We start from the raw sequence: 27,764 nt of genomic DNA, 5'->3' as shown, positions 1-27,764 counted from the left end.
CACATGATTTTCTGTACTTATGTGATTCAGTTGGCATAGTTGGGTTAGCTGTAAGGCGTCTTCCTTGCGTGATCTCTACAAAAACAATTTTCAATGTGTGGAATTTAACAAAGTTTAACACAATCACAAACTTAATTGTTTGCATTGCTTTGCTTGTTTTAATTTTTTGTTGTAAAAAGTCGATTCAGAACAGTTTTTCCCATTGCAGAATCACCCTTGGAAAATAAAAGAATCACCCTTGGGATTTTGGCTTCTGGAATTCAGTTTTTCGTTTTTGTCAGAAAGATTTCTTCATATTGTCAGAAAAAAATTCCATTTTTGCAAAGTGGGTTTGAAGGTACATGTAAATCACAACTTACTCTAAAACTTTTCAACCACTGAATTCATGTACATATCTTTTTTTTCCTCCTGAACAATTTTTTTCTCAATTTTTTAACTTAAAGTGGATAATTGCTGCACAAAAAATCATGCAAAAAAAATATAGATCACCAAGCTGGTTTAAGAGAAAATGAGCATTTATATGAAATTACCAATAATCAGAGTTAACTGGGAGATCTGCTGTTGGCCAGCAGATGATCGCTGCGGGCATGCGTAGTTGTGCCATTGCTGTGCAGTTTCACCCAAGTGGTTTTGCTCTGCCTTGCTTTGTCACTTTGCGTTTGGTTTGCCCCATCCAACCCACCTCTTGGTTCATGGTGGGCCCTTGTGTCTAGGTAAGTATACTTATTCTCCACTGAGAATTCAATGTGACAGGTGCCAGGGGGAGGTGACCCGTGGGAGGTTGCCATGGTTACCCCCTTTATTTGCATTTTGCCCACACTTGCTCATTGCCTGCTTTGCTGTCAATTGAGACAAAAAGTTTAAAGGTTTTTAGATAAAGTTTTCAGATTACAGCATTTGCATTAGTATACTAGTAGACTTCTACTAATAGATATTAGAAAATGATTTTCCTACGTGAACAATGTTTTGAGATGAAAAGCATGAGTATTCCATGTCACAATTATTATAATTTATAATCAATTTTTTTAATCACATATGTAAATCTTATTACATATTCACATGTCAGAAAAAACCTTGCATCTTGCATTAATGTTTCCCATAATTGTTATTTTGTGTGTTTTTATCCTACCAAATCATATTGCAGGTGTTCAATGGTAACTCTGGACGAAACGACATAGTTAAACACAGCCTCAAGGAATATGCAAGCGCAAGGTTTATACGGTTCCAGCCAGCAAATTACTCCACTCGCAAAGCTTTAAGAGTTGAAGTTTTTGGAATACTTGTATCTACAGGTATTAATTTGAATTGGTGGTCAAACATAGCAGGGGCAGATCCAGGATTTTTCAGAGGGAGATGGGGTAGGGCGGGAGGTGGCTGGGATCTTGGGGTTGCAGGATCAATGGGACATGCCCCCAAAATGTTGCAATGTGTGAATTGGAACCTAATTGAAAACTGTTACATCAGAAATACTGACAGTGCTACAAGTTAGAAATAACAATGAGGCACCTGTCCAGGCGCCTATTTTTAATTTTTTGTTTTGCTTTTCCAAAACGAAGGTGCCTATCCATCTAATCCAGTCCCCCTAACCCTGCCCCTGCATAATAATCATTTCTCAACAAGAGTTTCAGTAATTCTATTAGTGAATGTTAGTTCACCAGACCAGCAACCCTTTTGATATCATCAATTGTTGCACACGAAAGCCACATGAAGGTAGCTTTAGGTGGCTTAGTTTTCCTCGGTATTGTTTTTCTGTTTTGGCTTTTGTTTTTGTTTATTTCGTTTTTGGTATACCGGCAGTGAAATTTCACCTCCTTAGCAACTGATATGCGAAAGTCGGTTTATTTTTCCTTAAAAGTGTGGACTTGAAACAGTTGGAGAGTTATTGTTAGTACTCTTCTGTAAATAAATTGTAGTGTTGGTAAACCGGCCAAAACAGTAGAGGAATTCACCTTTTATAAAAAAAAAAAACAAAAAAACAAACAGTTTATGAGTAATTTCTAAGAAATCGATTTTGTAATAAAAACTTAAGATAAAAGGTCACAACATTTCAACTTCTCAATTGAAAGTCAAAATGTGATGACTTTTATCATTAGTTTTTTTTTGCAAAAACATACATTTAGAAATCAAAAGTATTTTGAAATGTCTTTAGTAATAGTGTTATGCTACAAGCTGAAGAACTTCAAATATTTGCTGTATTTTATGGATTCACCAAAGTGAAATACTTTGTTTAGCAACTATATTGTTTTCCTATAATAAAGTTTATTCTATTTCATTTCTGCAGTTCCTTCACGAGCTCCTAGTGGTTTTACAGTGGCTGCAAGTTCATCTATCAGTATTTCAGCATCCTGGGATTTACCACCTGAAAATGCCAGGCATGGAAAAATATCAGGATTTAAACTGTTCTACAAAAAGAAAGATTCTGTGGGGTCACCATTAACTGTAACTATAAATGGTGGGGGAAGTCACACTGAAGACGTCACTGGGTTAGCGAAGTACACAGAATATGAATTTCAAGTGTTGGCCTTCACTTCTGTTGGTGATGGACCAAAGAGTTCTGTAGTGGTTGAGAGAACAAAGGAAGATGGTAAGAACTTACTAACAGATCTACAATCGTGGACAAAAGTCCTTGGGACACTTACGTAATGTAGCGGATTATCTGTGTTTTAGAACTGAAGTATGAAGAAAACGCTGCTATATCCTTTATAAACGGGTATCTGTCCCCCCTCCCCCCCCTCCCCCAACACAATGTTGAAAATCAGGTGAAACTGCATGTGCTAGTTTTCAACACATGTATGGGGGGTGGGGGGCGAGGTTAGGCAGGTGAAGTTGTATTCGCGCCTGGCGTGTACGCAAAAGCGCCAAAAGTGCAAATTTGTCCCAAGACTTTTGCCCATGATTGTAGATATTTTGGTGATAAACTCCACCCCTCTGATTGTAGTAGAATGCACCAACATGTTTGTGTGCTGCAATGCACAAAAATTTAAAGATGTTTATGTACATGTACATACGGAGTGTATGTATGGTCTGTGTATAATTTTTGCACTAATAAGCAAATTCTTTACTTTGGAAATGTTAAGAAAGGTCAAGCTCTACAATAAGGAAACCGCCTTATGTCCAGGGAACATGTACTACACTGCAAATATATCTATATGGATACCTGTGGCAATAAGGCCTTAAATTGTCGCTTCTCTCACCAGCGCCTGATGTTCCTGCCACCCTCAATCACACTAATATAGCTCCAGACAAGTCTCACGGCCCAAAAGTAAACCTTACCTGGAGTGAGCCAATAAAAGCGAATGGAATTATCAGGAATTACACTTTGTTTTATGGTCAAGAGAAAGATACACAGAAAGAGACATTTGGAAACGATACATTGAGCTACTCAGTTGATGTGTTGGGTGGATTGACCTATCAGTTCTATGTCAGAGCTGTGACTATCAAACCTGGACTAAATGCTACTGTAACTGTGAATGTCCCAGAATATGGTAGGTCCAGTTGGTTCAAGTGATATAAGTGAGGTCATTGTGGAATTCATCTCACAATCTTCTGATTTTGTGGTTGGTTATCTCGTGGTATTGAAATATTCAAACTACTAGGCGCGTTTACTTTTTTAATCATGTGTTATTTGCTTTACCTTCAAAAGAACCAAGCGTTGGTCCAGATAATGTTTCATTCTCTGAACTGAACGAGACCACCTTTAACATTTCCTGGGCTCCTCTTACAAGGGAAAAGAGTCATGGTAAAGTTATCTTGTATGACGTCAAGGAAGAGTTGCTGTCAAGAGGAAGACGTCGAAAAAGATCTCCTATCAGCAGCAGAACATCAAATACAACAGCAACATTTGTTGTCCTTTATGATTTGCCGCTTTGTTCCCAGTACCATGTGTTTGTTAGAGCTTACACTAAAGTAGGTCCTGGACCCTATAGTCAACCTTTGGTATTGGAAACATCAAGTGCAAGTGAGTACAATCAAAATATTCAAACTTGATATACTGTAGTCCTTAACAAAATAGTAACAACTTTTTCAAAAACATGTATGATAGAGATAAACATTACATTTCAATCAGAATTGCCAATATCATCTGGGTAATTTAGGATAAAAACTTGTACGTAAAATTTGCAGTTATCAGTTACGTTACTGCAACTGATAACAGAACTGAAATCAAGATTCTCCATATGATATCACGTATCCTAAATAGACCATATTCGTATTCTCGATATTGTGCTGGAATTAACTTGCAAGTGAGGCTAATGCGGGGAGTCTTTTCAAATGCAAATGACATTAACCTCTTTTAATGATATTCCCCCCGCAAGAGCCTCAATTGCAAGCTAGTTCCAGTCCAATACCGTGAATACGAATATGGCTTATTGAAACTTGAGAGATCGAGTTTAACATCGCGTGTTTTAACAAAGAACGAATGAAATTTAAACCAGTGTATACAGTAGGCATGATAAGTAATAACATAATTCACAGTTACATCACAACCGCACGTTTGACATGAGATCATAGATAGCCAATGAGGTGTGTACGTCCCCCAAAAAATAGAAAAAATAATTATAAAAAAATAAAAACGTCCAAAAAATAATGCGCACGCTTACCATATTTGTAGAGCGTAGTATAAATACTCATATATCGTGATGGTTTAGCCAGTGAAAACTCTTGAATTGCATTATCCAATGATCCAGTTTTTAATAATGTAGTTTGACCGGACCTCACATTCTGAAAGTAAACATACATGTGTACGTTCTAAGCGTTTCTGACTGCATCATTTCACGCTTCATTTTGCCATCATCATCAAGGGCCAGAACCTCCCTGGGATTTGAAGGAAAAAAATTCTGGAACAACAGAAGTCACACTGGAATGGAAAGAACCAAATTTTACCATGAGGGATCCCACCAGTTACACAGTAAGTTGAATGAAGGTGTTCACTTCCTCGGAGACCCTGAGTGAAGGACAGTTAGTTGGGGCAGGACGAAGAAAACGTGGCCAAAATGTAGCGGCAAAAACTTCTGCCGCTACAATTTTTGCTGTTGCTAGTTCATCTCGCCACAATTAACTGGCCCTGGATCTCTGTGGATTAAGTGTTGTTGAACCGTGATCTCCAGAACATTTTGAGTAAGTGCAAGATTTTGCAACTCAAAATGAACTTATTTGATGTTAAAAAGCCGCATAGATATCGGTTAGACATCATCTGTTCTTTGAAATAACTTCACAGTTTTCCGGAAGCAGTTTGCTCTGAAACTTAAAGCATTGTTCTTTTCTTGGGACAGTCAATGTCTGAACAAACATCTGAGAATCATTTTCCCAATAAGTAAAAACTGCTGATTAAATTATTGTCAGTTTGTCATTTTGTGACATTAATTTAGATGCAGTCCGGTCTTACAGTATTATTTTTAACTCGTTGTTTTACCTGTTAAGGTAAAGTACAGTGGAACAAAGTCTTACAATGAAAGTTTCAAAGACGACGGCTTAAAAGAAGCAATAAAGTCAACAACATATTCTGTGAAGAATCTAGTGCCAGGCTCTCAATATGATTTCGAGGTCTATATAACCTCTGTTTGCGGAAAGAGTTCATCTGCATATGTGAAAGTGGAAACAACAATGGAAGGTGAGCATTCCCAGATGATTTTGATATAAATTTTATAGTTCAATTTCAATTCGCGAATCGAATTTTTGTGTTCATTTTTCTCAGAAAACAAAACCGTATTTTTCTTTTGGCTTCTGGGGTAAACTTTTTACATAGTTGTGATGCTATCCAGTCAGAGTTTCTAACTGGCAATGTAAACATGTCCTAGCTAGACAAACACTGATGAACTCACCTTGCTCACTGTCAGATGTTGTGTGCAAAAATGCAAAGTTACTCCTTTCTGTGTTGAGTTGTAATGTAAAATGTGTTGTGTTACATTTCAACTGTTGCCTGGTACAAAAATAGAGAATAATGCTTGAAAGTTCGTTTATACTGTACCTACTATGTTGCAAAGCAAAGCTGCGAAAAAATGGTCCAAGAAAAGTCATTTGTATAAATGAATGATGAATATCCACTCCGGTTGTTCATCATATGCTTAGCTAAACCCCAGGTCTTCCCAAATTCCCCAACACCCTATTCATTAAGGGAATGAAACACTTTTTTTTTATTTTTGAAATAACTCCTTGTTGTTTCTCTACTTACATTGCATGATATCCCATTTTAATGCACGTCTCGCTAGGACCGCAAATAAAATCTCCAAGAAAGATCAGTCTCTGGCTATTCTGGCTCATCAATTGCTACTTCTAATTCTTTTTCAAAGCTTGTTAATTTGACGTGAAATTTTTAGATTTTCCTTTGAGTTGGATCTATTTTTTTTGTAAGTTACAAAACAATGACTTTTAATATCATGACATAGCTCATTTGAGAAGAAAAACTTAACCAAAGTCGAATAAAGAATGGCCAATTAATCTCATAGAAAAAGTAAAATTTTCATAATAGCTCCTGGGTAGATCAAGTAGTACACAAATGGTGTAATAACACGGCTGTTTCTTTGTTTGGTAGCTCCAATTGCACCAGTTGTACTTAATTTGACCGATGTGACTGTCACTGAGTCAGTCGCTGGAATTTATCTGTGGCCTGTGGAACAAAGGAATGGTCCAGTAAGGTGATTGTTAGAATAACGTTGTAGATATCAACAAGCTGCTTTTCCTTTAGATGAAGTAGATTGTCATGTAGATGTTGCACTTGCGTTTGGAGCTTCAGGGTCTGCCTACAAGTACATGTCTACACTGCGAGAGTTATCGTCTCGTTAAAAACGGCGTTGTCGCTCATCATGGTGGGATACAATGAATAATTAAGTATATCTTTTGTCGCTTGAGATGTAGATCTCAAAATTTTTATGTATACTCACTGTTTAATGGATATGTGAAGTGATTCCATTGAAGTTCAATGACGTATCTCCAACTTTACTTTCATGAGATAGATAATAGGGGACTTCAGATTTGAGAACGAGTACGAGATCGAGTACGAGAACGTCTTTTCAATTCTAGTTTACAGGCTTCACATCATCAAATCACATACCCATCTCATCCCATGAGCTTCCCTCTCTTCCTAAAACCAACATGAAGAGCAAGGGTTCTAGAAACGTCACTGGTTTGAAAATTGAAAATCGTACTCGTACTTAATCTCGCACTCGTAGTCAAATCTAAAGGTCTCTAATGATAAGATAACAACGAAATTTATATTACTACAACGAAGCAAAGATTATCTTATTTTTTACCTCAAATGCTGGGCGGGCAAAGCCTATAAGAAAAACCTTATAAGGTTCTTAATGGATAAACATTTTTAGACAAAATATTTTTAGATGTACGACGTATTGTTAATAGATAATTATTTGTAATTAGTTTTTTAGGACAGTAGGTAGTTTTGGTAGTTTTAGTAGTTTTAATTATTGTATATTTTATATTTTAGATCTGTGATATTTGTATTTCTTATTTTAGATTTTAATACTTTTTATTTTATAGAGGACCTCCCTGAAAACCACGTATTTACGTGACGGGCGCTTCCTCTTTAAAGATTGTTTTTATTATTATATTATTATTATTATTATATATTGTAATATGGTATTAAATCATTAACCTTTTCCATGATCGCATGATACCGCTTGTCACAGTAGTGAGAATATAATTGGTTTTGTTTTTTGGACATTTCAGTGCTTATGAAGTTATAGTTCTGAAAGTTGTTGATGGAGCAAAAGAACTTCCAGATGATTATGATTCAAAACTGAAAGATGCAAATAACACTAACAAAGAAGACTTTTACATTGCTGCTGAGATACCAAATGTTCCAGTGTACGAGGAATCTTGGAAATTTACTGTTGGTGATGACAACACGTACGAAGGTTTTGTTAATAAAGCACTTGAAAGAGGAGAAGAGTATGTCATCTTCCAAAGAGCTGTGACCCGTGACAATGACGTAAGTAAATATGAATCAGTTTTTCAGTCTAACTCAAATTTACAGGAAAATGATTGTTTGAGTCAAATTTCAAATGTCCAGCTGAATAGTGAAAATCATTCAGCTGCCAACTCCACCGAACAGGTAGGACTTTTTATGGTTGAGGTTTCTTATTTCTTAGAATAAAATTAAACGTACATGTGGGGTAGTTTAGGGCAGAAACTACAAAATTCCCCCACACTGGATTGTTATAATATAAATGATACTTAACTGTGAAAAGGGCTTTTGTTGGCCTTGCTGTTATCATGGGGTGCCCTATCTTAGATCAGGTCAGAAATGCAGAACAGATTTCCCCTGACACATGGCAGTAGCAAAGATAGTTTGCAGTTAAAATGGCTGAAGCATTCTAAAAGAGGCATACACAGAATGCCATTGTATTATACAGTTTCTGCAATTTTGGTATGCATAAAACGCTTTTATTCAATGGAGTTTGATGGTATGTACCTTTGGATGAGAAAGTGATCAGGAATGATTCTTCTAAACATTCTATTCAGTGGAGGTCACAGTTGTGTTTCATTGTTCAGGTCTGATTATTTTTCCCCAGGTTATATTTTTGCCACAAAGTCAGTGCGGTGAAACTGTGATGATCCTTCATGTTCTATATTCATCTCTTAGTTCAATATGCCAGTTGAATCAAATAATCATTTTGAAGTATGTGTATGACTCTAATTTAACTGTGTGGACATGTGACATGGGTTGAGCGCTACACATCCCCGTTCATTTTTTTTTTTTTTTAATTTCAGTTAACCATTCTTCAGCCTCTGAAACTACTCTGAACTTTACGTTTTTAATTTTGTTCTTCATAGCACAATTTAAAAGGAGAAGTCGGCAAAGTCGCCAGAATTGTTGTTGCTCAAGGTACGAATTTACATTTACTACAAGTAACTTTGGAATCCATTGTTATTTTACTGGAACTTAATGATAAAATAAAAAATAAATAACTTTATTTAAGTGTCAAATGTATTTAGCACTGCTGTGCTAATTGGGGACGCTGTAAATAAATAGATAAATATTTATAATAGAGCATAAACGAATTTTACGAATTTTACGAATTTTACGAATTTTACGAATCCCAACTGGTGGGTGGCTGACCAGTTGGCTATTTACACAACGCCCGAGGAGTTGAACTCGGAACTACCTAATCTAGAGGGAAGCTGGTGTACTAGACCTCAGGTCTATTGTTATTTCCAAAAGTTTTAGCCTAATGACCAAGGTCCTTGTCCTCGTACTTAACTCTTACAGTACTACTGTTTCTTTCTATTCAGTGTTATTATATCTTAACCTTTAGATGACCGTGAGTAAACTCGCACACATGGACAGTAGCAGAACTTCCATGTGTTTTGTTGATACCGGAATTTAGCCTAACTAAACTGGGACTTGACTTACGTTTGGATATTATTATTTAGCTATGAAGAATAGTAAAGAACACAAGAAATCACTGACATGTTTACTCTTCAATCTCGTCACATAGGTCTGTTGTTTTGAATCTAAGGCCGACTGTTTTTCTTTAACTGTTTTGTTTGGTACTTTCTTTCTTTTTAATGAAGATGTTGGAGGAAAGGACAAAACAGAGGGTTCTGATTCGTTTAATCCTGCATTTGTTGCTGTGCCTGTTGTCCTGTTGTTGCTTATTTTAACAGCACTAATTGCCGTAGTTTGGTATCGGAGGTATGTTTGATATCTTGTAGCATTCTACTATACAGTAAGAGCAGATTGTAAAGGATATGTGATGGAATTCTTAGATGTGTTTCTGAGGTTCAAGTTCATGTTAGCCCTGTATGGTTGCTGTTGAAGTACTCAGGGAGGGGGGGGGGGGGGTTATTAGCGAGCCTCGTCACTGTGGGTACGTACTTTATAGTGATATTTAGAATCCAGATCCTGTGATCAGGCCTGCTCAGGATGCATATGTAGTGCTTTTATAAAACCATTTTACTCCTACAGTGCCTAAATGAGTGTATTAATGGTAACAGTGATAGCGCAGCCTGAGAAAATCACTAGTTAGTGTGTAATGAAGAAATTAGTTTCTAAAGAAACTGTTGAGCTCTGTCGGCGGTCAAGGGAAATGTTTAGATATTTATCAATGTGAAGTTGATGCATAAGCCCTTGATCAAAGCAAAGTGGAAGATTGTTGGTTGTGTGTGTGTTTATGTAGCGGAGCAGGGGGCTACGCTAATCATGGGACTAGTATCCCATCCATACGGACAGGGAACACGGACACAACACGGAGTAGTAGCAACATGCTCCTGGTCACTATGCTTCTGACTGAAACCAGAGTTAAACAATAATAGGTTGGGCTCTTACTTGGCCTGTGTCCTGGTGCAGCTGTCGTCATACCTTTTTGGCGTCGTGATTTTCTGCAGGAGCCAAATTCCCAATGTGGTGAAAAATGTCTGAATTTTTTATGTGTTGGATGTGTAGTCTGCACAGTTTGTGTTGTTTTTTTTGATCAAAAGGAAGTCACAAAGGAAAAACAAACGTGACAGTACTCCTTTTCAACTTGATGGAATTTCACATGGCTCAGTTGATGCCACTGGCAGCGCAGCCAATCCAGTTTATGAAAATGTGGCTGATATTCGACAGCATCATCAAGGTAGTTTAAGATGTTATCTTTCAATAAATAGCACAAAGGCATCGTTTCTTGTATTATAATTCTGAGAGAATTATTGCTTTAGTCATATTCAAAAACCACACACAAGATGTAATCATTCAGTGAAGATTCAAGATCGAATAAGACTGCAGTGGTCTTCGTTTGACATGCAAAGCAATTACGAACGAAATGTTACAAAATATATAAAACACTCGAGCAAAGGACAGAAATATGCCAGACTGCACATGCGTAAATGCTGTAAATACTGTAAATACTGTAAATACTGTAAGGAAAGTCAGACTTTTCGGGGAAAACCCATTCATCATTGTTTGATTCTCAGAAGTCAAACAGTTGAGCTTAGGCTAAATATGTTACAAGCGTCGTTCTCTGTGTGCTTATAATTAACAGAAATTGCAAAGAGAGCGAAGGAAGGTGACAAGATGAATAGGCGTAAAAACATTTCTGTTACTTAGAATTAAAACTGGAAAATGAAAAGTTTAAAGTCAACGTTTAAGCTACGAGGGACCAAGGTCTTGAAACGGAAAGTCCCCCTTCATTTTTTTGCACACAGTTTATTGGGTTCCAGTTTTAAACACAAAGTGTTGAGAAGAAATTCCAACAGGTCAATATTCGAGCCTTCCCAAATCACCAGAAGTGAACCGAACTTGTCAGGCTTTTGACCTGTGAACTCTCTCCTCTCAGTCTCTTATCTGAAACACAAATGTAACTCTACGTAACTGCATGGCGCTGATAATTGTCATACGCTCTTTAAAGTGTGTACATGTATCTCTGCCCAGTAGTATTTTTATAAAAAATTAGCTATTGATCACTTAACTATTAAGGTTTAAGCTAATGCGCATGGTCTCATAACAGAAGACCAGCAAAATGTTATGCAAATTGTTTTACCTAGATGTTGTGGAAGTACCTCCCCCTGAAGAAAAAGAACTGGTGTACAGTGAAACAGAAGATAGTAAACCCAAACCAATTCCTGTGGCTGAGTTTGCGAGATACTTCAGGAACAAGTCAAGTCATGGAGCAATTGTTCTGCGAGAGGAATTTAAGGTAACATGATTGTTATAATACCACATAACTCTTCTATTCACGTGGTTGGTGCTAAATAAGCCTTACCGTAGAATTCCGAAAGTAACGGCCCCCGTTACTTTCGGATTTAGCAGGCAAAAGGGGCCACTACTTTCGGGTAGCCGTTACGTATGGGTAGCCGTTTCTTTCGGAGGGTTAGAAAACATTAGTTTAGTATTTCACAGTTGTTTTAGACAAAGCGGATGCGAAGTTCCGTTATGTATGCTCACATAAACAAAGCAGACTGCAAAAACAAACACAGCCCTAAACGTTGTAGGGCATAAGTATATTGGTCGCATTATATCGGAATGCAACTGTTTACGCTATATCATTTGACTCTGCTGCCAGACAAAACAGCTAATAAATCAGTTTCACGAAAAATTCAGTTTAGCTCGAAATAAAATCACAATTTGTTTAGTCCTGCAGTCGGGCTGTTCCATCCACGTTGTGCTTGAGATCAGAGAGTTTCTCTTTTAGTGACTTCTTCAAAGGGCCGCTATTTTCGTGCAGGCTGTTGCTTTCGGGGAGACCGTTAATTTCAGGGTTCAATAGGAAGGTAAAAAATCAACGTTGTTTTCGGGGAGCCGTTATTTTCGCGGAGGGAGGGACTTAACTTTCGGAATTCCTCTTAATTTATGATCATCATCATTCGAGGGTTTCAGCAGATAAGTGACTTACACGCATGCAAATCCTTTTCAACTGGACTTCTTTCTGAGAAAACATTCCCTGAAGATGGTGTATCAAGGAGGGCACAGTCGTTCTTGGAGCAGGTCAGTTTTAGTGCCCAGTGATCACTGCCCGGCCCTGAATGAAATTTTCATTTTATATTGCCAGTAAATCAATAAATCATGTGGGGCGAATATTAGAAATTAGACGATATATAATTATTTCAGACTCCCCTCCAGTAAATGGACTGTCAGTTTGTCCGGATAATTGATTAACAGCATTTGTGCCAAAGCTGTGTTTCAAAGTCAAGTGATAAGCAACTATTATGACGAGGTTGAGTAGGATATCGTGATTTTTCAGTGATAACGTTTTTTTTTTTCAGATGTGTAGCAGCCCTCGTAAGCTTGTAATTCTCTTCATTGTTTGCAGCTGTTATTGTTTTAGGGCTAGGGGCATTGTTTCTGTTGTTTGTTCTATTGTTCTCTCAAAGGGTAGCAAGCCATTTATGTGAGACCTTACGAGAGCTGCTACATCACCCGTTTTTTTAACCAGTAATTGCTTCATTATTCGACTAGTAGGTTTGTCTTCAGCAGTTTTAAACGGGAAATACCTCACATGATAAAAGAAAATAGTAAAGTGTATGTTCAGAATGGTTACTCTTCAACTTGACTTGCTGTTTATTTTACTTTTGTCGAAAGAGCCGAAAGTATTGCAAACTTTAATTATCAATTGCACTATGTACAACATAACAAAGTTTTAAAACATTTATCTGCAATACTAGCAAAACTGGTTGCAATTTCTATGGTAGTTATGATAAGCCTCCAGCTTGGGCAGAATTGTTCCTGACACTGAAATGGTAACTTAATTTCTTTTTTCAGAATTTACCGGCTGGGTTAGAGTTTCCTTGGGAAGATGGCAAGAACAACCGAGTTAAAAATCGCTATGGAAACATTACTTCTTGTGAGTAACTACTTGATCTTATTTGTATTTAACGAAAAAAGCGCACTACTTGTAAACAACTTATTGCTGACTGTAAGTAAATATCGCGTCTTTTTCTTTTTCTTTTATATATAAATGATATGCCTAAATGTTCCAATATCTTAGAATTTCACCTTTTTGCTGATGATACAAACTTGTTTCTTAATAATCCTAGCATTCTAAATTTAGAAACCAACTTAAATGTAGAACTAGAAAAGGTAAGCCAGTGGTTATATGCTAACAAATTATTTCTGAACATTGAAAAAATCAGCTTTGTGGTATTTCATTCTCCGCAAAGAAGAATAGCTCATAAGTTGAATCTTAGTATCTCCAATATGTCTGTGAAATCTGATAACCAAATTAAATATTTAGGACTCATTTTTGATCCCAATTTGAACTGGAAACAATACTTACACGAATTGAGCAAGAAGGTTTCAAGAGGTATTGGAGTACTATCTAAAATTAGATATTATGTAAATGGAAACATATTACATCAATTATATTATTCAATTATCTACCCCTTCCTCACCTATGGTTTATCAATTTGGGGCAATACTCATAGTACTACTCTTAAACCCATAATAACTCTTCAAAAGAGAGCTATATGCACTGTAACTTTTTCAAAACCAGATGAACACTCTGAGCCTCTTTTTAAGGAATTAGAGATCCTTAAATTAACTGATCTTGTTACCCTTCACAATGTACTCCTCATGTATCACTATTACTATAATCTTCTTCCATCTTCCTTTGAAAATTTATTTCAAACAGTAGCATCTGTACACACATACAATACTAGGCTTGCTTCTAAATCAACCTATTACATCAATACCATCAAAACAAACTATGGTAAATTAAACATTCGCTTTGCAGCTGTAAAAGTTTGGAATCACCTTGACGAAAGCATTAAACACCTCCCCCTTAAAACGTTTAAAACCAAAGTCAAGCTAAACATCTTACAGTCTTACTGTTCATGAGTTTTCAACTGGTATTTGTTTATTTATTTTTATTTATCTATTTATTTATTTATTTATTTCTTCTTTTCGTCTCTTTTTTATTGACTAATTAATTGCTTTCATCAAGCTTTAGTGCCAATCTATCTCCTGTACTTAAACATTACTTAACTAGTTTTACTCAACTCGATTAGCTTTATACTTATCCTGAGTAAACATTACCTCTTTTTTGTAGTAATATATTATATTGTAAAGTTTAATTTTTTTTTTCTATTTGGTAATAAAGCTTGTTGTTGTTGTTGTTGTTGTTAAATATGCCATATTTGATTCGTTGTGAAGCTTTAAGCAAAAGGGGACAAAACTGGTTTTAAGACTTGCTTACCTCGAGTTGGCAAGTGTTATAAAAGATAAAATTTGACTTCTTCCGAAAGAGTTACTATCCTAAAAATAAATACAGTAAAAGCTCTTTCTGTTGAGCTCCCAGAGGGCTTCTTTCATTTTAACTCCTTTTGGGGAGAGGCTTAATTGATGGGATGGAGGCAAGAAAGAAGGGTCGCTGTATGTGTAAATCCCCTCGCAATAATATAACACACCGTGTATATCTGTCAGCTTAAGGTAAAGAAGGTAAAGTTAATGTACTTGCGTTAGATTATTGTTAGATCATTAATACTTTCATTTTGTCTTGCTAGTGCTGACACTATTTCAGTGTCATTGAAAGGCTCTTTTTCTCAATAGATGACCATTCTCGTGTTGTGTTGGAGAAAATAGAAGGAGACCCAAATTCTGACTACATCAACGCTAGTTATATGCCGGTAAGCGATGCACTTTCATTCTATTCTGCAGCGCAATCTTTGTCAGTGACATTAGTGATAATTAAAACTAAACAGGGTTGCCACAGGTCAGGAAATGGTCAGGAAAAAAATCCTTCAAAATCAAGGAAAAGTCAGGGAATTTTATTTTGGGTCAGAAATTGACATTTTTTTAAATTTGAGCTTGACAATTCATTAACAGACACCATAGTCATGTAACCATCACAACGAACAAGTTGAGATTTCACTGTTTTGTACCAGTCATTTGACCGTGCATTTGAAATTGAAAATAGTAACAGAAATAGGGAATTTAAGCTTTCTCGGGTTAAAATCGTCATTTACTTTGTATAACAGAACAAATAAATCTTGTTTTATCAAAAATAAAATAAGCAAACTCCTGGATTGTTTAATGTGTATTCGGTTTTACTAAAGCATCCTTCGCAAATTTTATGTAACACTTATTGGGGTTGGCATCATAAAGAGCATTTATAGTTGACAGTGCGTAATTTTATTTGTATGTATTCAATAATCTCTCCTAGACTTTTGATGAGGAAACTATGCGCTACATTGCCACTCAAGGTAAAAACTAGCAGAAGATTCCCATACCCACAAATATTCTGTTAAGTCAACACGGGGTTATTTTAGTCGTGGATAGATTGTTTTAGTTGTGGATGGTAGTATTATTGGTCCTGTCAAAGTGATTGTGATTGTTAATCATCCTGCAAAACATCCACACCTAGTTAAACATGTACTTCGGTTTTGCTTTTAAAAATTTTATCAGTTCAGATCAAATTGTAACTTGTTAATGTTGTTATGCCACTTGTACCGAGTTCCGAAATTGGAGTTGTAATTGTGAGCAGTGGCATGCAACGAAGGCTACTAACAGAAGTGTCCTCTGACGTTTTGAGGAGTAATGTGTCTGTAAATATACTTATTATATGGCTAGCTCCGTGAGCGGGCAAGATAAATCAAATCCTGCGCTGTGATTGGCTACGCGAGCGGGCAAGATGGGACTATCTTGCCCGCTCGGGTCTACCCGCCGCGTCCCGCAAGAGAAATTTCCCCGGAGGCCATATAATAAATCCTTTATTGACCAAGCTTGTTCGGTCAAGATGGCTGGATATTGGCCTCGACTCCGTCTCGGTCCATAAACACGCAAAAAAAGAACTTGGCCAATATCCAGCCATCTTCACCGAACAAGCTTGGTCAATAACCCATACTTATCTTTGAGTAAGGTAGCTGATATAGTTTTCTTGCCCGCTGAGTCGGCAGAAGAGGCTCTCACCCTCTGAATGCGGGCTGGGTTGGATTTGGATATCAGGTTTCACAGTTGTTTCTTTGTTGTCATGGGAACAGCAGATTTCCCAGCCACCCAGGCTTTTGGCCAGTGTGTGTGTTTTTACTTTCAACAAAGTTATAAAAAGATCTATCAAGGTTTGCGTTTTGATGTGATATGCTGTATTTGTACAAAGTTTTGAACTTTGGTTTTCAGTGAAGTTTTGTTGCAATCTTGGTTCACCAGAGGATGACAGTCAGTGTGTCAGAATTAATGTCTCCATTGATTTACCCTGCGAGCAGTTGGTCCAACTGCTCCCAGGGCACCATTGATTTCGGTCGCCTTCTGCAATGTTTCCTTAATGTGTTGTTTAAAAGGTCCTACCCAAGAGACATTGAATGATTTTTGGCGAATGATCTGGCAAGAGAACTGTTCTACTCTTGTAATGCTCACAAACCTGGTTGAGATGGGAAAGGTAAGCTTTCATTTAGCTCGTTTAGTTCAAAACGTAGCAGATTTAAATATGACGAAAAAGTTGCGTTAGAAATTCACGATTTACAAAATTATGCTAAAATATTCAAATTAATGTTTACTGCATTCCAACGGTGGCAAATACTTTTTGTTGTTGAACACTGTTATGTCTTGAAGTTTAGAGTTATGTTTTGAAGTCATGAAAACTTTTTTGGTTTTTCTTTTCGCGATCTCGGGAACGAAACTTTAGCTTATGACGACATTCCAGTGTAATTTTCGGGTAATTTTTGATGTTGACCACTTCTTCAATAATTTTGAAACGCAACGTTTTTGGCGGTTCAAGCGCCTCCTTCATTGATAAATTTGTAAGTGTTACAGTGTATCAATATTAATGAAATCTTAAAATAAGACTGTTTGTATTGTCTTGCAAGCATTACTAGCATTTCAGAAAAATCTATCCAGCCGTTTTTTTAGATTTTTGAAAAAGCACTACAAATAAAATAATACCCGAAAATTTTAATGGGAGTGACTGAGAAAAAAATCTCGTTCTTGAGATCGCGAAAAAGAAAACCAGCCAAACTTTCATGGTTTCAAAACATAACTTCAAGACACATTTTGGTATTATTTGAGGTAATGTCATCAAAATAGCGTTCAAGTGTCGGTCCATTTACAATTATGATGTAAAGAGTATAATTTGACTTGTTTTGCTATTTAGTCGAGATCAAAGATACAGAATATTTTTATTCTTGTATATACTGTTTGTCATACACCATAGTTTTTAAAAGGCATTGGTACTGGATTTTTCTTATCACATCTGGTTCGCACAAAATTCATGTTCTACCGATTTTCAATTTTTTTGTATATCGTTTCCATGAAAATATCGATTGCCTTGAGAAATACATAGTACGAAACTTCAATCCATTTGCAATGAGTGGTTTAATTTTTATATCGGGAAGACTCTTTAAAAACTGCTTCAAAATGCTTGGTAGGCCCAAGAAAAAACTGAATCGAGACACCTAAAAATCAACACTCCTGAACTGCAACTGTCCTGTTTGAATATTTGCTACAATAACAAAATGACAGTTACTACATTTATTGTAGGTAAGTATGTAAATCATACGGTTGTGGAAGTAATATATCAAGAACGAGAGACAGTGTTTCATCGGGACATCCAAACACCGAGAAGAGAGTTGAAAATACGATGCGCAGCGGAGTATTTTTGACGGAATTCGAGGTGTTTGGATAGCCGATGAAACACTGTCTCGAGTGTTTGATATATCTTCTCAATCGAAACAAAAACAAAGGAGTAAACGGAGAAGTAAAATCGTCAAAATCTATGCTAAGTAAGACCGGGTATCCAAACCTCCTTCACGGTTGTGATTTTCTTTGTTTTAACTTGATGAATTATTAATGATTTTGAGAAAAATATCTTCATTTACATGTCTTTAGAAAAAGTGTGACCAGTACTGGCCAGACAGTACCACCCAGTATGGCTCTATTAGAGTCACTTTACAGAAGACTGAAAACTTTGCTGATTACATTGTACGAACATTTATACTGGTGAAGGTGAGGAAAGATAGAATAATTATAAATGATTCGTATAATATTCAGCTGTAAAAAATAAGGCCGTTGCTGTCTTTGCTAAATTAATATTGTGTATTTGGTTTTGGATAAATGTGCAGATTTATGGAAAATTTTGCGGAAGGGGGGGCGGGAGTGAGGGTGGAGGAGGGTCGGGGGTTTCATGGTGACACCTATTCACAATAACGAAGAGTTAAAAAAACTAACTTTCAAAATTTAGTTTTCATCACGCTTGTACTGATGTTGCTAAACACGTTTTAAGTAAGACTCAACATTTTAATAATAGTACGTTACCAGTAAAGGCGAAATTTAAACAGATGGTTAAACATAGGTGAATGCCACAATATTCTTAATTTACATCTGCCGAAGAACGTTGACTTTTGTTCAGTGTAGGTAGTCCTTAACAGCCTAACAAATGACAAAGCTGCAGTCCCTGGATCTCAGTTCAGTGTGGAACTTAAAAAGGCTGGTTTTTGTGAAGGGAGGAAAACTAGACTACCCGAAGAAAGCCAAATACGATGACGACCGTTAACTAAACCCACATACGATGCCCGATCCATGATTCAAATCCGTACTATTCCATCCCATCGTCCCCTCCCCCATCTCCCCAAATAAAACCAAATTGTGTTAAAACAAACTGTGACGACTATTCACAATCAAGAAATTTTATAATTTGATCACAACGATCACAATCTCGACTGTGAAAACAAGAAGCTATATCAATTGTGCAATACGCAAATAAGGTGACACAATCTAACGGATGACATTTATGAAGGAAAAGAAACACCATTACGCTAGTTGAAACGGGATTTGTCAAAATAACGTTTAAGAAATGCATTATGTGACTTTGCTACTTAGGGTTCAGAGAAACGTGAGGTCCATCAGTTTCATTACGTCACTTGGCCAGACAAGGGTGTTCCAGAGCGTTCCACAGCACTATTGGGATTTAGGTGGAAGGTTCATGCTAGACACCAGGCTACTGGTGGACCACTTGTTGTGCATTGCAGGTAACAAATGGTCGGTTCAGAGCTGTCGTGAAGTTCCAAAAACAAACAGTTCTCTGTACTTGTTGTCATAGTAACTTTCAAAAGTGTCTACTGAATTCCAAAGCCAGTGGTATGGTCTGAATGTAGGGACGTTTGCTAAGGGGAAGGAGAAAGCAAAGATATACTGTACCACTTCAACCTTTTTTGCCTCAGTTTTTAAAAGAGTCCTTGACAAAAAACTGCAAACCTTTATGTGAAAATGTTTTGGATTTGAATCAAATTGAAAATGCTGATGAAATGTTTTGCAGCAAGACTAGTTCCTGCTCCTAGTTCCCCTTATGAATGAACCATTTGTTTCATTGTCAGTGCTGGTGTTGGACGAACTGGAACGTACATTGGCATTGATGCCATGCTGGAGGGTGCTGAGGTGAAGAAGAGCGTGTTCATTCAGAATTATGTTCAAGTGATGCGGAGATGTCGTCCCTATATGGTGCAGAAGGAGGTAAGCAAACAGCTGTACTTTTGCACATTGCCTCTCTGTCTTGATTTACATTGATGTTGATGGTTTTGGTGTTGGTGGTAGCGAGGCAGCGGCGGGGGAGGAGGAGGAGGAGGAGGAGGAGTGATGATGTTGAAGTTACTGCTTCTGATCATGACGATAGAAGCAAAGAACTCGGAAGTGTAGCAGCTCTCGTAGGCTTGTAATTCTATTTGTCATCAACAATTAAGGCCTGATGTTTTTACCGTGTGCAAATAAAGTTATCTATTCTAGTGTATTCTAGTCTGGTCTAGTCTAGTCTAATCTAGTCTAGTCTAATCTAGTCTAGTCTAGTTTAGTCTAATCTAGTCTAGTCTAATCTAGTCTGGTCTAATCTAGTCTAATCTAGTCTAATCTAGTCTAATCTAGTCTATTCTATTCTATTCTAACGTGTAGCAGTGTTATTGGGGCTAGTGGCATTGTTTCTGTTGTTTGTTCTATTGTTCTATGAAAGAGTATCGAGTCATTCATGTGAGACCTTGCGAGAGCTGCTACGTGACCCAAAGAACTAGTGCAAGCTGTTAACGTTCCATAAACTAGTGCTTTTTCTTTCTTTTCCTAACATTTTCATGAAAGGATGAGAGTCCCGTAAAACACTGTGGAAGCACAAAACCATTTGCTGAACTCCCAGACATCCCCCAAAACTGGAACTTTCTCTTGTCTCTATTTAAGAATAGTTAGCCAAACACACAACAATGTATTGCATGAAATTCCTGAAAAAGCAACTTCCAGTCAGCTTCTAAATTTAACTTCTTTGCAGGAACAGTATGTATTTTTGCATCAAGCAGTGATGGAAGCTTTGACCTGTGGAAATACAGAGATTGCCCCTCAGGACTTCAGAATTACAATGAACAAACTCGCCAGAGCTCAGAAATCTTCGCAACGGACAGGATTTGCAAAAGAGTTTAAGGTACTACATCTGTGCTTAAGCTGTTTCAAATATTGAACACATGTATCTACTAGTCTGACCTGTTGAGACCTGATCTCTAGGATTCACAGTTCTCAGTTATTATAAGAAGTATCTCACACATTCATTTTTCACTAGGATTGTTAAATTATGGAATGAATTACCAAGAGATGTAGTGAAAGTTGATAACCTTCAGGAGTGTAAATCTAAGTTCAAATTGCACTTTAAAATTTAATTGTAATTAAGGATCTTAATTTTAATTTTGATTTTATGGTAATTTTTTTTACGGGAATTTTCACGTAGGGATAACCTCGTTTAGTCGCAATGTACAGGCGACAATGGGCGACGAAAGTAGTTGAAACACTTAGAAAATGACGCTTTACGATATTAAAGTACTTATTCTATTTTATTTGCATCTAGCGTTAATTCTCTGATACCCCCCCCCCCCCCCCACTTCAATGGTGCTGTGGTCTATGCAGTCTAAGAAATAGAAAAATCAACATTATTTTGGGGGAGGGGAGTGGGGGAAAACGTTTTCAAGACGCTCGAAAATCGAATTTTACCGCTAAGTGTCTCAACACTTTGGTCGCCCATTGTAGGTAGTCTTTTAGCCAGTATTTCCTCATCAACATTTGTTATCGAAAATTAAACTTAGCGTCTGCTAAAATCGTGAAGGTAAGTTAATGAGAACGGGAAATGTAACAATTATGACGGGCATTAGAGCTAGGATAACGATAACTTTATTTTTAATATTGCTACCTTTACTGTGAAAAGCAACTGATTCCTTTGGAAATAATATGGTTTTTTATTGACTGTCGTAAATCCAAAAACAACTGAAGTAATCGCTCTGGCCAATCACATCAAACACACGCAATCCAGCGAACCAATGAAAACTCAAAGAGATTACATATAGAAGACACAAAGCTTTGGCTCTTTGGGTCACGGAAAAAATGCGTTAACATCAACAACAAAATGCTCTTTCTGTTAATGATATGTTTTTCTTTCTATTGGTTGTCTTAGCGTCTAGAACTCGTCAGTGCCTGCCAGTCATCAGGGCAAGAATCCGAGGCAGGATTTAAACCTTCCAGCATCAACAAGAACAGGTTTCCTAATATTGTACCACGTAAGTGTTGGCTTGCCTTAGTTTGTAAATAATGAACAAGCCTTGAAGCAATTTATAACAATATAATAACAATTGTGAAATAATACTTAAAACTATAACCATATCCGAACGTTGTCTGAGGGTCGTTCGATTCTTTCTGACGACTTTCCGAGAAATTCCGAAGACTTCCTATAACGTTCTATTATGTATCAACAATGGTTAGCACATTCATCAAAGGTAATTATTGTGACGTCATCGTTAATTTCATAGGCAAACTGCTGTTAACGTTTAGGACGTTTAAGGTTGCCCTAAACACTTTAAATGAGAATAAAATCCGACGAGAACATTCCGCCCCTTTTTAAGTGACGGTCCTTCCCCCCTCCGCTGTGTAAAAATATTGCTCTTTGGTTTCTTTCTACTTCGCATGGTTGTAGGTATACAAGTTGTTTTGTTGTCGTTGACATTTCGAAACTTTGTACGCCTTTAACACTGTCTTCTTCTTCTCTGTCTTAACACTGTCTTCCCTTGCCATTCTAGTGGATTCCTCCCGAGTGTTTCTGAGTTCTTCTGAACCAGAGAAGGATTACATTAATGCCTCTTTTGTTGATGTAAGTAAATAAATTGTGATATTTTATAGTCATGAAGTATATAGCACCACCATGTATGGTGCTGTACACCACCTATCATTTTTACTGTAGATGATTAGGTGAAGGTGACCCTATCCATTGATTTTTTCATCAGTGAACATTACATGTTGCTATCTTAGAAAAGACGTGAGTGAATTCCTGAGCTCTGACATCTTCTGCCAGCTAATGGAATTGTTGTTACAAATATTTATTATGCCAATGAAGGCATCTTAAACTTTACACTTTTCTTTCTTTTCTTAGTAGTGTGTTGGCGATGCTGAGATTATGTTCTTAAGATTTTAATGCCTTTTCATCTTGTATCAGGGCTACAAACAACGCGGCGCATGCATCCTGACTCAAGCCCCATTGGACAACACTGTTGAGGACTTCTGGTGCATGATTTCACAGTATGAAATTGGCACAATTGTGATGTTGAACAGCTTGAAAGAAGACAAAGAGGTAGATTTCGCTTCATATACTTACATTCGAAATTGAGGGTGCAGCTATGGCGTCTTTACCCGTTATGGTGTTCCACTTCTGGGACAGAAAAAACGTAGCATTGCATTTAAAATCCTTGCAGCAGCGAATTACTACATTTCACCGCTTAGACAGTGAAGAGGGTCGCTACCTAAAACCAGCCCATTACAGTATTTCAGGTCTTACTTTTTCCAATACATATATTGGATAAAGAAATTTTGTTCCAGCTCTTTTTCAATTGAAGTGTCGTGTAAGAAATGTCTCATTAGCCAGGCTTGCTTGGGGACAATACTAGGAGAGTATCCTTCCTTAGCGTTTTCTGTATGAACCTCGCTGCGCTAGATCCTTACTATCACAACTTGGGGAAAGGTAAATGAAGTTAAGTCGATAAGCAACTAAAGATATAGTTGGCAAGGATGGAAACCATTCGTTTAATATCTTTCCTATTCTTTCAGGAATTTTAATAATGAAAATTGTATTGTGTAAACAGATATCAGCGTGTGTGATTTTGCTTTATTTCCACGCAGTTACTAGAGACGATGTTAAGTCGGTAAGCTATGTAAAAATGACATACAAATATAAGAACTTTTACGTTCTCTCTGTAGAGTTACCCGCAGTACTGGCCTACTGAAGGATCCGCACAATATGATAGCATTACTTTACAGAAAATGTCGGAAAACGCTTCAAAGAGCATCACGACTAGGAGGTTTAGTGTGTCAAATACGAAGGTGAGATGGACGGGACCATTAGGGGTGAGCGGGGATTAAACTAATAAAGCGTCAATCCCTTGATGTCCTGAATTGGAATTTATAATTTGGATGGAAGGAAGGTGGTGGGAGGGATGGTGGAAAAACAACGGTTAAAATAAACCCTTAAAATTCATTACATTTGTCCACTTACCTCGCCCCCAAATTAGGAACCAATTTTTGCTGCAGAAATATAAGGTTACTAAGGAAACGTTATTTGCACTATTCTAAATTTGAAGGTGAACAGATTATCCTGTAACAGTTTTGAATACAGCTCTAGACAGCTCTCAAGATTAACTGATAAAGATAACGTTTTCTTGGCAGACGTTCAAATCATCTTGGTTGTACGCTCCGGCTCTTTAACAATATAAATGGATGCTGTATTATTTTTCTGTCTCATTTTCCTTAAGACTTATTAAACCGATGCAAGGGTATTGTCCATTGGCTCCTGTTTCTAGCCATATCTGCAATGTTGCTCAATTTACAATCCTTAGCGACCAAGAAAACAGTCAACTGTGCAGCACTTACACTTCACTGGATGGTCCAACCCTGAGTCGTGCCCAGATCCTAAGGAAATACTCGACTTGCTGGCTGCTATACAACGGTCCCAGCAACAAACAGGAAATGGCATTATTGTTTTTCAGTGCAGGTGAGTAGCAGATTATTTATATAGTACCAAATCTGCTAATTTTCTAGTGCTTAACCATAAAAGCCACTAAAAGATCATATGTAAGTAGGCAAAGTCTGCATACGAACGAAGGGGTCCATCAGGCCGGAGCTTATTCCGGTTTCTGTAGCATGAAGCGACTAGGAGTATTTTTACTACCCCCTGGATGGGATGCTCGACCATCATAGGGTTACCCCAGCATTACATACACCGGTACCCATTTATACACCTGGGTGAAGAGAGGCATCGTTAGAGTAAAGTGTCTTGTCCAAGAGCACAACGCAATGTCCTCGGCCAGGGCTTGAACCAGGACCGCTCGATCCGGAGACGAGCACGCTAACCACGAGGCTACAGCGCTTCCCAAAAATTTCATAATGAGAAAAAAATAGAGAAAACTTTAAAAGTGAAATTGCATAGCTCTAAAGAGAAAAAAATATTAAGATTAAATACCTTAAAATATAACTTTTTTTTCCTAAATCATTAAACGGAGTTTTTGTTTCCCTTTGCTCAGTGATGGAGTTGGTCGCAGTGGCTGTGTGTCCACCATAATGTCAGTGATAGAACGAATCAAGACTGAACAAACAGTTGATGTGTTTCAGACTGTTAAACTGATTCGAGCCAGGAGACCTGGTGCTGTTGACACTTTGGTAAGTTAGTCAATACTGAGGGATGCTTATTGTCGTATCGTTATTCATAGTAATATGTCTGATTTCAAACCTAACTGAAACAATGACCGAAAAAAATCGTTTTTCTTGCCTGAATTATCGTAGCGAATAGAACTGAGAAAACGGGAGGATAAAGAAATTTGTTAATTGTTCTCAAATATTAAACCGGCGTGTTTTTATGACAGTATAGTACTTTTTTTTTCTTATTTGCTTTATGATTTAGATTTAAGGTGCGCGGAACACCGATTTGATATTATTTCATGCTGTGATAAAACGTGTTTTTAAACCAATCAGAGACTGCGTGCAGAATATAGTCTACACGATAGCATTCTTTATTATGGAGCAAACTGGCCAATAATCACTGATTGGTTAATCATAATTCTGATTGGTTCCCTGAGCGGTCTGAACTTGTTATCACAGGCTGATAACATGCTCACGAACTAGGCTCGCCGATTTTATTGTTGAAGCATTGTACAACTGAAAAACGTTTTCTGTTACGCAAAAACGTTTATTAGTTATTAAGTGTTATATGGTTCATAACGCGCAGTTGCCAAGTATTCATGAGTTACATGTATTTAGAACCAAATACTTGATTCAACTACCTCATTGACATTCGGTCCGTGATTGGGAAAATCCGCATCATTTTTTTTTTTTTTGGATCAAAAGAGAGTTGCTAAAGCAAAGACATGCAAAAATTACTTAAAGATTTAAGACCCGACGTTTCAGGTAATGGCATCATCATGACTCCGAAACGTCTAGCATTCAGTCTTTCAGTAATTTTTGCATTTTTGCTTGTTTTTGCAAGTTTATGAACATCTTGGTCAGCTTTTGTTTATTAATATGCTAACCAAAGATACAGTGCCTTTTCTATCGTCGATGGTTGGCTGTGTTATATTTCTGGGAAGGTCCAAGCGCTCTGTTCTCTCACCTCGTACGAGGTCATTTTCGCGCTCGCCCACAAGGACTAACCCCGTGATAGGACGTGTTAACTCAAAGTCTACAAAAGGGACAGAGCAGGAGCGTAAAATAACAAAAACAACCTCACTGTCTGCAGTTATGTGTGAGATTTAATAAATCAGGCATTAGTGTACTACAAACGTGGCGGTTTCGAGCATATTTTCAAGGTGTTTCTTTGGAAGAAGCCAGTGTAAATGAACAATCGTTTACTTAGGTTATCCACTCTTGCATGGACGAAACCCCCAATGAGTAACCTGCGTAACATGCTGATGCTATACCAGTCTACCGATATACATGGTTTCGAATGTAACACAAACACGAAACAGGAGTAAACATCAACGGGAACATCTCGATGATATTTACAACTGAACGATTTCTATGTCCTTGGCTTATTGCCCATTTTTCCGTTTTGCAGGATCGCTACGAGCTGTGTTACAAGACAATCCAAGCATACCTGGACTCCTTTAGTACTTATTCAAACTTTACAGATTGTTAAGGAGTTATCTTAACAGTTATATGATTCCTAATTTAAAGGTTAGGTCAGCAAGTCAGACAGTGAGTCGCGCAGTCAGGCATCATTTTATTTCATTGGTAGGCATGTATGAAAAGGGTCTATGACATGAAAGACGAGAAACAATGAATTGGGAACGGTGTACTTTAAGTATTAAGAGGGCCTTTCCAACATCCGTCACTTCTTAATTTATTTGCTAGTCTGAGAAGTAGCAATGAAAAATCGACAAGCTGTGTGGTAGTGGCCATGGACTATTTTTGAATTGGCCTTTCTGTCTGAAGGTTTCTCGTGTTTCATATTTGGTAGACCTTTTTTAAGGAGAAGCACTTTTTATCGATATATGACTGTATGATGATTACTGTTCTGACCAGGACAAGCCAAATCTGACACGTTTCAACTTGTCTGTTTTTGTGTTTTGTTTTGTTTTTTTTTTTACAAGACTAGGATATACAAACCAATAGCAAAGACAGTTAAAAAAGTAACTCAGTTTTTTTAACAAAAATGTCATTCAGTGCCTTTTTTTGTAATCTTTGACGTTTAATTATGATACGTTTATTACATAGCTGTAGAGAGATAGTTTAAAATAATCAACAGAGAAAATTTTCTGATTATTGTAAGTAGATCCCTGATGGGTATTTCAAAATATATCTCATTTTATTTGAAAATAAAATGAAAATATACTAATATTAAAATATTAGTATATCTTTATGTGAGATATCTTTTTATAATTTGCTTGATGGAATCTACACGAGATCGTGATTTGGAAATCGAAAAAAAAAAAATTGCTATCGTTGTTTTGCGTTTTACCCATCTGAAAACACTTCCGGGTTGGGTCAGAAACCGCTAGGCCTGGGACTATTAAGTCCGTGATGTCGAAACAAGAAACGTGGGTAGACATATCTTTTTAACCAAACAAAGAGAAACGAAAAAAGTAAGTGAAATATACAACTTTGGATCAAACTTGTAAAACACCACGAAAGCTATGTAGACCTACATTCTGGTTTTATGTCACGGCCTGACAAGTGCCAAGCTCCCGCGGTTTCTGACCCAACTGGAAGTGAAATTCAGATGGCTAAAGGGCGGTGAAGAAAAAACGATACCCATATTTTGTTTTGTTTTTTGCTTTACATATCATGATCTCGAGTAGATGCCATCGAGCAAATAAAAAAAATATCTGTCATATACACTTCTAAATTATACTAA

The 27,764-nt window shown here is 37.1% G+C and overlaps 1 protein-coding gene across 5 annotated transcripts in view; it reads left to right on the top strand.

The window, feature by feature from the left end:
- The window catches only part of LOC145467572 (receptor-type tyrosine-protein phosphatase S-like), a 48,014-nt gene extending 21,021 nt beyond the window's left edge, over positions 1 to 26,993 (top strand). For 3 of the 5 annotated variants that reach the window (XM_081451133.1, XM_081451136.1, XM_081451135.1), the window contains exons 9-35: positions 1,145 to 1,292; positions 2,282 to 2,584; positions 3,198 to 3,485; positions 3,644 to 3,958; positions 4,800 to 4,906; positions 5,419 to 5,608; positions 6,530 to 6,632; positions 7,681 to 7,942; positions 8,788 to 8,839; positions 9,529 to 9,649; positions 10,435 to 10,571; positions 11,479 to 11,630; positions 13,193 to 13,274; positions 14,978 to 15,054; positions 15,591 to 15,630; positions 16,705 to 16,802; positions 18,248 to 18,364; positions 19,238 to 19,386; positions 19,732 to 19,867; positions 20,664 to 20,813; positions 21,831 to 21,933; positions 22,450 to 22,520; positions 22,863 to 22,997; positions 23,621 to 23,743; positions 24,256 to 24,410; positions 24,940 to 25,075; positions 26,466 to 26,993. In XM_081451133.1, coding sequence (XP_081307259.1) covers positions 1,145 to 1,292; positions 2,282 to 2,584; positions 3,198 to 3,485; positions 3,644 to 3,958; positions 4,800 to 4,906; positions 5,419 to 5,608; positions 6,530 to 6,632; positions 7,681 to 7,942; positions 8,788 to 8,839; positions 9,529 to 9,649; positions 10,435 to 10,571; positions 11,479 to 11,630; positions 13,193 to 13,274; positions 14,978 to 15,054; positions 15,591 to 15,630; positions 16,705 to 16,802; positions 18,248 to 18,364; positions 19,238 to 19,386; positions 19,732 to 19,867; positions 20,664 to 20,813; positions 21,831 to 21,933; positions 22,450 to 22,520; positions 22,863 to 22,997; positions 23,621 to 23,743; positions 24,256 to 24,410; positions 24,940 to 25,075; positions 26,466 to 26,546 — 3,831 coding nt within the window. In that variant the 3' untranslated portion in view covers positions 26,547 to 26,993. The remainder of the gene's footprint in view (positions 1 to 1,144; positions 1,293 to 2,281; positions 2,585 to 3,197; positions 3,486 to 3,643; positions 3,959 to 4,799; positions 4,907 to 5,418; positions 5,609 to 6,529; positions 6,633 to 7,680; positions 7,943 to 8,787; positions 8,840 to 9,528; positions 9,650 to 10,434; positions 10,572 to 11,478; positions 11,631 to 13,192; positions 13,275 to 14,977; positions 15,055 to 15,590; positions 15,631 to 16,704; positions 16,803 to 18,247; positions 18,365 to 19,237; positions 19,387 to 19,731; positions 19,868 to 20,663; positions 20,814 to 21,830; positions 21,934 to 22,449; positions 22,521 to 22,862; positions 22,998 to 23,620; positions 23,744 to 24,255; positions 24,411 to 24,939; positions 25,076 to 26,465) is intronic. The other 2 variants (XM_081451134.1, XM_081451137.1) reach the window with 2 other exon arrangements.
- Positions 26,994 to 27,764: the final 771 nt, after the last annotated feature.

This window comes from Orbicella franksi, chromosome 14 (assembly GCF_964199315.1).
Source record: "Orbicella franksi chromosome 14, jaOrbFran1.1, whole genome shotgun sequence".
Taxonomy (NCBI): Eukaryota; Metazoa; Cnidaria; class Anthozoa; order Scleractinia; family Merulinidae; genus Orbicella; species Orbicella franksi.
This window is presented reverse-complemented; position numbering and strand designations above follow the sequence as displayed.